The sequence below is a fragment of the Colossoma macropomum genome, unplaced genomic scaffold (genome assembly GCF_904425465.1).
Source record: "Colossoma macropomum unplaced genomic scaffold, Colossoma_macropomum, whole genome shotgun sequence".
NCBI lineage: Eukaryota > Metazoa > Chordata > Actinopteri > Characiformes > Serrasalmidae > Colossoma > Colossoma macropomum.
The window spans coordinates 51,844,088-51,853,975 of record NW_023494789.1 but is presented as its reverse complement, the minus strand read 5'-3'; the positions used below and the strand labels follow the sequence as shown (position 1 = coordinate 51,853,975).

Genomic DNA, 9,888 nt, shown 5'->3' with positions numbered 1-9,888 from the left:
GCAGTTACATCCTGGCGCCTCAGGCACCGCGAAGTAACTGCGGCACCACTTAAGGTGGAACGGGACAATTCGAATAAGAAGCTGGCGAATAAGAAGCCAACTTCACCCTCGTCTTCCCGTGTGGATACAGCCTTGGAAAAAAATTAATCACCTCGAAAAAACTCCGTTTTGCAACATTTTAATCTGCTCTGGACATCAACTGTACCGGTGGTGAGTATGCAGTTTTTTTGCACGCTGGAAAACAGAGCATAAAACTGATGTTACCCTAGTATTGATTTTAGCCTGCTAGGAGTTATTCTTATCGCAAACACCGACACGTTTTAATACCCTCTGGCACTCTGGCCTTTGCCAAGAGACTGTCTGGGCTTGTTCATCACAGTGCAGGATGGATAGAAGAGGAAAAGGGGTTCTATATTTTAGATTTTAACATGCATTCATTTCAGCTTTTACTGAGCACTGTTAAAAACAGAGCAGATCCTGCTGGGTTGCATGGCTGCAGCTGCTGAGATGGGAATATGGGCCGGATAAATGCATAAAAATGCACTGAATAATGATGAAAAGTAATACTAGTAGGACCTTTTCCTTTTTCTTTCTTTTTTAGTGACTATTAAAAGCAGCAAATGCTGTTAGGCACAACAACAAAACAACTCAAGACATACCAAGGATTAGGATTATTGGGATTGAGCTCCTCAGCCTCGTTCTTGGATTGTTTTTTTGTTTTTTTTGTTTTTTTTTGTCTGATTCCTATCATCAAAATCATGAATGCTTAATCCCCAGAGACATCAGAGACCCTGTGCTTCGAATTGCATTTTTTTCATGTAAGCATTTGACCTGTAATTGTTTGTTTTTCTCCGTTCCTAACATCTTTAGTGAGTAAAAACATGTAATTAAAAGACTTACACGCACAAATTTGAGGCTGTTTTTGTAAATGTTGGAAAAATGCAGCCATAAGCCTCAGTGGTCACTACATTTTAGGATTATTCCTTTCATTCTTCATTGCTGTCGTAAAAACAAACACTTTTTATTTTTCTGCATCGTTTGAGCACAGCAGTGTGACATCGTGTCAAAATATCACGATGAATGGACCTTTAGAAATGGTCTGAAATAAAAAAAAAAAAATCTTATTATACTGACTAATGTAGTTATTATTTTGGGGATATTTGGGTTTTTTGTTTGAACATTGGTGATATACATGCTTGCTCCATTGCATACAGATTAGTGTCGTAGATTAGTCGCTTCCAATGTATACACTATATGGCCAAAAGTACACGGACGCTCCTCCTAATCATTGAGTTTAGGTGTTTCACCACACTCATTGCTAACAGGTAGATAAAATCAATCTCCATAGAGAAACACTGGCAGTAGAATGGATTGTACTGAAGAGCTCGGTGGCTAAACGTGGCACTGTCACCTCTGCCACAAATTTCTGACCTGCTAGACCTGCCCAGCCAACAGTGAGTGCTACTGTTGTGAAATGGAAGAGTTGAGGAGCACAGAGTGGGGCTGCTGAGTGCTGAAATACACAGCATGTAAAAATCACAGATCCTCTGTTGCATCAGTCACTACAGAGCTCCAAACTGCCTCTAGAAACAACATCAGCACAAGAACTGAGCATCAGGTGTTTCATGAAATGGGTTTCCATGGCTGAGCAGCTGCACACAAGCCTAAGATCACTATGCGCAATGCCAAGTGTTGGCTGGAGTGGTGTAAAGCGCCGCCACTGGACTCGGAAATGTGTTTTCTGGAGTGATGAATCAGCTTCTCTATCTGTCAGTCTGATGATGAATCTGGGTTTGGTGGATGTCGGGAGAACGTTACCTATCGGAATGCAGAGCCAAGAGTAAAGTTTGGTGGAGGAGGGATGATGGGCTGGGGCTGTTTTTCAGGGTTTGGGCCCCTCAGTTCCAGTGAAGGGTGATGTTGATGCTGCAGCACAAAGATATTTCACACAGTTACATACATACATATAAATGTATAATGTCTAACATTTGCTGGTCTAAATTACATTTGCTTTGAAAGTATAGAAATAAATATACATGACACACTCTTGTTACTAATTATGTTTATTTTGATTAATATATTTTATGTGTATTTAAGTTTGAAAGCTCATCTGTTTTTACTTTTTAGCTCCTCTTACAACTTAGTCAGCGTGTTACAGTTACTCATTAGCCCCGCCTACTGGGCGAGTCGTAACGTTTGCACTTGCATCACTCTCAGCTGAATTGTCTATAAACGATAGGAGGTCTAAACAAAGTTTATGTTTTCATTTGCAGCAGAGATGTGTAGGTTGCTTTAGAGCTGTATTCAAATCTCAGGAGCTGCAGCTTCAGGTAAACGTTACATACGGTTAACGCTTAGAAGTGTAACTTATAATGCAGAGGTTGTGAACTGGCAGTCTGGCACTCTACGTTCAGCGTTTAAGTCTGAAGAATAGATGTGCTGGTCTTCTAGATGAGGCCTGGAGGATAGTTTGTACAAAATAATTGCATTAACATCACAATATTGATCAGAAAGAACATAATTAAATTTGCCCTGATCTGTTTAACCCTAGGCTGGTTGTAGGAGTATATACATATCGTGTTGAACTATTTATTGCGAACATTTCAGTTCAATGCACACAGCTATCAAACGGCACTTTCAACACACTGGAGCAAATAAAGTACTCAGTTTTTACATATAATGCTGTTTATATTTCATAAAGTATAATTAAAAATAAAGCTCATGTCTAATTTATTAGCTTATGGCTAAAGCATTATTATAAAATATTGTACTAATTAAAGGTCTGCAATACGTCAAAAATCTAATATCGTGATACTTCCAAGAAATTTTTACCATACACAATGTCATGATATTTATTTTTTCAGATATCTGGTCAGAGAAAAACGAACCAGCAGTGCTACAGTTTTAAAAAATACTATCAAAAACTATGAACACCGTGATTTTTATTCAACATTTGGCACTAAATCCAGTTAAACAGGCAAATTTTGCTTTCTTTATAAAGAAATATGCAGTTGGTCAGTGTCTACAAGCACTGATGATACACACCATATGTTCAGAAAAGCGTATTGTATTGTGACATAATTTATCATGATAATGATTATATTGTCATATTGTCCAGCACTAATGCTAATATACTAAATTTTGAAACTTTAACATTAACACGAGGCAGATTTTCAACCACGTATTTTTTGCTTCTATCAAAAAACATCTAATTGATAGACAACTCTATCGTATCGAACTCCAGTATAAATTTTGTGAACCGTTACAGCCCTAGTAGCTGGAAGGGGAAATGATTACTCTTGCTTATTTCATTTTAAAATTTTGAGCACAAAAAAAAATGTAAATTAAAAAAAAAAAGTAAAATAAATTAATAAAATAGCTCAGAGCTAACCTCTTAGCTTATCGCTAACACATTATTACAAAATATTGTATTTTTATAAGGTTGAATGCAATAATATCAACATAATGCAGATTTTCAGCAACTCCTTATTTTTGCTGTATCAAAAAATATGTAATTGAATAATATTAAAATCGAATTATGAATTTTGTGAATCGTTACTGGTAGAGAATTTGCTATATTAAAAAAAAGATCAGTCTTGCTTAATTAATTTTACAATTATTTAGCAGAAAATGTTCGATCGTGCCCCTCCTCACCCATATGCCGGGTGAGGGTAACATCGTTTAGTGATTTAGTTGTTTATTGATCGTTTTTATGCTGTCAATCTGCCTTAAAGCTGAACTTCACGAAGCCACCAATGAGGCCGAGGAAGCCGAACTGGTCGACAGAGCAGAAGCTGCTGCTGGTGCAGCTGGTGAAGGCGAGGAGAGAAGATCTGCTGACCGGCAGACACTCCTGTCGAGAGATCGCCACCAACCGGAGGTGGGCGTGGGACGAGATAGCCGAGGAGATCTCCACCGCCCACCCTGACGTCCCCCGCACGGGGAAGGAGTGCGAGAGACACTGGTTTGTAGAGCTCGCCAAGGCCAAAGAGGTGATGCTGACCCACAGATCACAGACAGGTGAGGAAGCAGTGTTTACAGTGCTGTGTGTCCGTTCAGCAGTGTGATTTCAAAATAAAAGGCCTTTCTGAATTTCTACACTAGAAATTGATTTTATGCATCTGTTATTTGTTGCTAGGCCACATCAGTCCGGTTACTAAGGTCGTGCTTGAAATTCTCAAACTACAGAGAAAAGAGGCTGATTTTAAAGACAGGTACGTCTCGGACTCCTCACCTCTCCCAGACTTTCTTCATCGTCTTTCATTAAAAGACTTTCCTGCCTCCGATTTTTCCCATCCCTGATAGGAAGAGGATAGTGGGCCTGCTGATGGCAGAGCTGGTGGTCCATTGGCATTTTGCTCAGTGTTTTCCAGGCAGCCCACTGGTGGTTAAGCAGAGTATTAGACAAAATTCCACTTATCATCACTCATTTTCCATTTACAGTCCAGTTTACTGATTTTTCCTTCCTTAGTTTCTTTAGTTGTACTTTGTAAATTAGTTTAGTAAATAATTTTAATCCAGCTCAGTGTCTCGTTTTCTATAAAGTCCATTTTTTTCAGGCCTAGTCATTATTTTCTCTCTCTCAGTTGCTTGTATTATTTGTCTTAGTTTGTTTTCTAAAATAAAAGTCTCTGTGCATTAAAATCTGTTAGAGGAGATTGAAAACGAGTTAGAGCTTGTATGCAGGACACTAATCTGGGTGGTCCGAGGGTGGACCAGCAGTGGCAAACAGTCAAAAGGGGTGTCGACCTTATCAAGCCAGCGGACCGATATATGCTCCCTATCTGGGATCTTTCTGTTAGCGCCACCTATCGGTGAGTTCCCACATCACCAGTCAGTGACTCCTCGAAAATATAAACGGGAGGATTGTGTTTATTTATGGGAGGCAAATCCGGCCAAAAAAGAAATTAAAAATAAACAATAAAATGTAAATGCAAACCTCTTTTTGCCATTTCTCGTTCCAAATATCTGTGCAAATATCCTGCCAAAAATGAAAATAAAATACCTACATTTGCAATTTCATTTTTCACATGAGCGCGAGTCATTTGTGACAAAAACAAATTTAAAACAGCCATTTGTTCACTCTAGTCATTATTCTGGTATTTCATGGCCGTATCTAAAATGGAAAAGCTGATAGAAAAAAGAAAATATCTGACCCAAAACAACAGGGTAAGAGAACCTCTCTGAGCTTTACACTTCAGATGAAGTGGTGAGGCAGAACTGTTAAAGTATTACTTCAGCTGGGTGAAATATGCGTCCGTTGTATGATTCAGAACTAAATCACCTTTGTAGACTTGCATATAGACGTGGACTTGACTTATTTCCAGAAATTCTCCGAGTCATCATCATTTATAGCAGCACACCGTTCCCTCTCCCATACGTTCTTAAGCTCAGTTGTTTAAATGGCTTAGCTGGCTTAACACCTCATAGAATAGCTGCATCAATATTTTTCCAGAGGGGTAAAATAAAAGTCTTTCTATTGATCGTATTCGGATGACATCACAGTCGCACTGCCACCATTTTGGTAGGCAACTTCAAGTTTATTCAGCATTGCTGTTTATAATGAGATAACAAAGCTGTAATAGACCCAGCAAGGGAGTAAAACACGTTTTTTAAACACTTTAAATCTCATTTTTAAGCATATTAACTCATGTATTTTAGTGTTTGGCCCTGATTTTATTTGATTTGTTGCTGTGTGTGGTTTGGGACGCGGCCTTAGATCAGCCAATGAGACGTGTTCAACAGCTCATTTAACACCTCCAAGAGAAAGTTTGAGGTCTTTGTTGATTAAGGAGCTTTTATTAAGGTAAATTAATGTATTTATTGAGGTAAATCAATCTATTTATTGAAGTAAGCTGATACATTTGTTGAGGTCAATGCGTTTATTGAGTTAAGCTGATGTTGCTTTATATTCGCCAACTTTCTTGATTCATTCTATGTTTAGCTGCCTCAGTGAAACTGCAGCACCATTTAAGGTGGAATGGAAAATTAAAATGAGAAGCTGGTGAATAAGACGCTGACTTCAGCTTGGTAGAGTTTATTATTTAAGAGCTTTAGCAGTTTTGGTGGTCACTTTTATTAGTTTTTATAAAATATTACACACTGGGGGGGTGTTAGCCCTGTCAGCAGGAGATCGCGAGTTCGATCCCTGGTGATGCTACAGCCATCCGTGGCCGGGAGTCCGAGAGAGCACAGTTGAAAGAGTAAAATGCCCTCCTCCCTTTCCCCCATCACTCAGCGCATCTGTTAGTTTCACAGGTCTCGGAGGAAGCCTGTGTTTGCTTTCACTATCCTAGCGCTGGTGGTGTCATGTGATTGGGAGAGTCCTAACTAGTGGGTGGAACTGGACACAACTAAATTGGGCAGAAAATTGGGGGAAAAAAAATCATGCACTGGAATGTTCTGGAGAAATGTAGGTTATATGGATCCTCCAGTCAGCTGATCTTCTCCTCGTATCTAAAGCGTCCTCATATCTGTTCATGTGTTTGTGGTCATTCTGGTCTGTGTTGTTGGTGTTTGTCCTCCTGCAGGGCTGTGTCTGCAGTAACGGTGATGAGACGAGCTCCATCAGAGCACAGTCAAAGTTACAGCTACAAAATTATTCGTCAATGAATCGTTCTTGATAATGTAATTCTGAGTTTGTAAAAATTGACAGTAACAAGTACATTTTTTTCCTGTGCTTATTTTTGTTCTTGTTCGAGTTTTCGTTAATAATAACCTTGGTCTGCACCCCCATTCACCACTGTAAACAACAGAGCTGTAATGACACTGTGTAACCGTCTCTGCCCTTTTCCAGGACTGAAGAAGACAATACAACCTTTGAAGAAGAACCGCAAGAGGAGATGAAGTATGTTCCAACTGCGATCACTCCCATCATAAACATTGAGCTGCCCGTCAACCACACGAATGACATGAGCAGGCTGGAAAACGCTCCCATGAGTCCCCCCTGCTCGCCCTCACCCTCCGCAGAGAAGAGAGACCTGGAGATATCGGTTCTTCGCCGGCAGGAACGCGTGTTACAGTTACAGGAGGAGTACTACTCCCTCAAAATCAAACACCTCAAAGCACGGATGCTGATGGACCTTTGATGGGAAAGCGCTTCCTGATGGAAAAAGACTCTTTTTGCCTTAATAAACACTAGTTTAGAAATCTTAGGACCGGACTGCTGAACCAAATGACGTTCGTTAGGACTGTGGTTTGTTCTGTGTAGCCTTCTGCTGGATTCAGGCCCTGGAGCTGCAGCGCTCTGGCATAGAAAGTTCTCAGACAGGACTCAGAATTTGATATGACACCTTTCCACCAGTAGATGGCAAGGTAGTAACTTTATATTCTCACTCGTAGTGCTGTACATAGAAGTAGAACATCCAGGCAGGGACTGTAGTCGCTATTATCTGATCTGAGACCTGTGTTTCCTGCCTGTTTAGAGCTATAAGTAGGATTTGAATGTTAAAAAATTAGTGCTACATGTATAGTTTTAAATTCAGAGCTCCAGCTGGGAATCTGAAACGCGCAGGCCAGTTTTTGAGTAGTGCACTGATGTGCATTTACCAATTATGATGACTGTTTGTTTTTAATCAGGCCTTTTAATCTGACTTTTACTTATGAAAGCACATGATGCAATGTTTGATCACTGCTGCCTTTGCAGTAGGCCTGGGCGATAGGGTGATGGGGACGATGCATCAAAAGTGATAATCACCATTTCAGGAAGGAGAACAGCGGCTGTATTACAGAAACGTCCTCTCTTTTTGTCCTAAGTTAAGATCTGACGGGTCAAGATGAGATTTTTCACAAATTTATATTACAGAAGCAAATCTGATCTTAATTTAGGAATTTATCTGATGTTACAGCATCTTATCTCCAGTTAATAAGTCTTAACCTACTCAATTGAAGTCAATAATAAACTCTCATGTCTGTTGCGTAGCAACCGACCATACACACACAGCTGAAACGTAAACATGTCAGCAAAATAATATTAAAATGTGAGTTAAGCTGCTGTTACTGATGTAAAAAAGCTCAAACAGAGCTGAAGTGTGATAAACTGTAAGTGGTGAATACTGTGAGAGCGCCCCCTCCTGTTTATCAGAGCGTCGCCGCTCCCCAGTTCCAGTCTCCATTTCCCAAACGCTTTAGCCAAGCGCGCTAACGTTACTCCTCCTAATAAACAGACACACGTTCAGCTCCGTCTCCTCATTATTCACCACCATCACTGTAATATTTCATCATCAACATTAACACACGAAGGTGATCAGAGGGGCGGTGGAGATCGAGTCTGCAGCGTCTGAGATCTTTAAAACGCAGAGTTAGAAAAGAAAATCATCTCACAGTGAAAGCAGCGTTTTACAGTAGAAATAAATGGAGCTCATTATGCTGGTAGTGAACTATGCTGCTGACTCAGCTGCCTAAAAACCATAGAAACAGACCTTAAACAGAGGTGAGGACCCTGTTGGGGTTCATCCTAAAGTTAGGACAGGATTTAGGAGGTTTAGTCTAGTTAGGATGTTTGTGTGATGCTGTTTTCTTATCTGGAGTTCATGATGAGATTATGAAGGTAGGAACTGTTATTCTGTAATAGCTTCTGTCCGAAATTCAGTCAGTACTGAAGTCGTCATGGAGACCAAACAGATCAGATTTCAGAGTTGAGATGTTTCAGTAATACGGCCGCTGATGTTAAAACAGGGTTCAAGAGCCCAAATCATAGCAAATTCAAATTTCCTCACTTTTTTTGGAAATAAGAGTTTGATGAAGTACGTAAACAGTGCTAAACTTTGTGTGAGCGATTTTAAAGAGAAGAACCAGTCACGATCAGTTATGTTTTTTTTTAACAAGAAAATGTGCTGATTTATTTTATATTGCCCAGGCCTATTTTGCAGTGCATGTTCACAGATTTTAAACATTCTAAACAGTTGAAAAATGAGACCCGGCCAGATATATTGACTATTACCAACTAGGGCTGGGTATCGTTCAGATGTTGACTTCAATACCGGTTAACGACATGCAGTCCTGTAAGCTGTACGAGCATGGTTATTGGCTCTGACCACTTAGGTATTAAATTTGGTATTGAATGACCGTGTCTTAAAGGTGCAGTATATGATTCTGGAGAACGATTGTTGACATTTGTACATTAGAGCGAACAACGACACAGCAAGTAATGTAACATTAGCAAAGTTGTGGCTTAGCAAACTGAGGCTAAAATTGCAAACTTTAGCAAACAGGACAAAACAATACTGACCCACTGATTCTGTAAAACAGCAGAAATAAGTTAATGTTGCAGCTGCCAAGCATAAACAGAACAGCCTCCTCACCCCTTTTCAGGCCTTTCAACTCTTCTTTTTCACCAGCTTCTTGTTCAAATTTTTCCGTTCCACCTTAAATGGTGCAGCAGTTAGGTTTTATTCTGGGGCCTCAGCTTCTTGTTCGAATTTGCCTGTTCCACCTTAAATGGTTCAGCAGTTAGGCTATGTTCAGACGTCTCAGCTCCTTGTTCGAATTTTTCCTGTTCCACCTTAAATGGTGCAGGAGTTAGGCTATATTCTGGGGCCTCAGTGTCTCGTTTGAATTTTCCCGTTCCACCTTAAATGGTGCAGCAGTTACATTCAGGTGCCTCAGCTTCTTGTTCAAATTTTCCCGTTCCACCTTAATTTAAGGTAGAATGGGAAACTGAAAAAGAAGACAACTTCAGCTCTCATCAACGCCCTCACCTGATCTAAGAGCTACTGTCTCAGTCTTGGTTCTTCAGATCTTCTCCTCTTTAGCTGTTTCTCAGCCATCTCTCCTTCTTGGCAGTGTGTGGAGTTCAACGTGTAGCCCCTCCCCCTTCCCCTTGTCCTGTGCACAAGCAGGAGCGCCCCCTGTTGCTGATTGGCTGGAATAGCGTTTTGTCGTTCAGTC

At 40.2% G+C, this 9,888-nt stretch overlaps 1 protein-coding gene across 1 annotated transcript; it reads left to right on the top strand.

Moving 5' to 3' along the window:
• Positions 1-5: 5 nt before the first annotated feature.
• Positions 6-7,976, top strand: si:dkey-6e2.2. Its single transcript, XM_036571591.1, has 4 exons — positions 6-210; positions 3,735-4,020; positions 4,139-4,214; positions 6,797-7,976. The coding sequence occupies exons 2-4, from the start codon at positions 3,756-3,758 to the stop codon at positions 7,086-7,088; spliced, it is 633 nt and encodes a 210-aa protein (XP_036427484.1). The 5' UTR covers positions 6-210; positions 3,735-3,755; the 3' UTR covers positions 7,089-7,976.
• The last annotated feature ends 1,912 nt before the right edge of the window (positions 7,977-9,888 follow it).

What these genes read in the sequence shown, in the direction of transcription:
- si:dkey-6e2.2 (XM_036571591.1), top strand. Translation starts at nt 3,756, where the DNA reads ATGAGGCCGAGGAAGCCGAACTGGTCGACAGAGCAGAAGCTGCTGCTG. An exon ending in GACCCACAGATCACAGACAG is followed by an intron (nt 4,021 to 4,138) that starts GTGAGGAAGCAG and finishes ATTTGTTGCTAG; the next exon opens with GCCACATCAGTCCGGTTACT. An exon ending in GAGGCTGATTTTAAAGACAG is followed by an intron (nt 4,215 to 6,796) that starts GTACGTCTCGGA and finishes GCCCTTTTCCAG; the next exon opens with GACTGAAGAAGACAATACAA.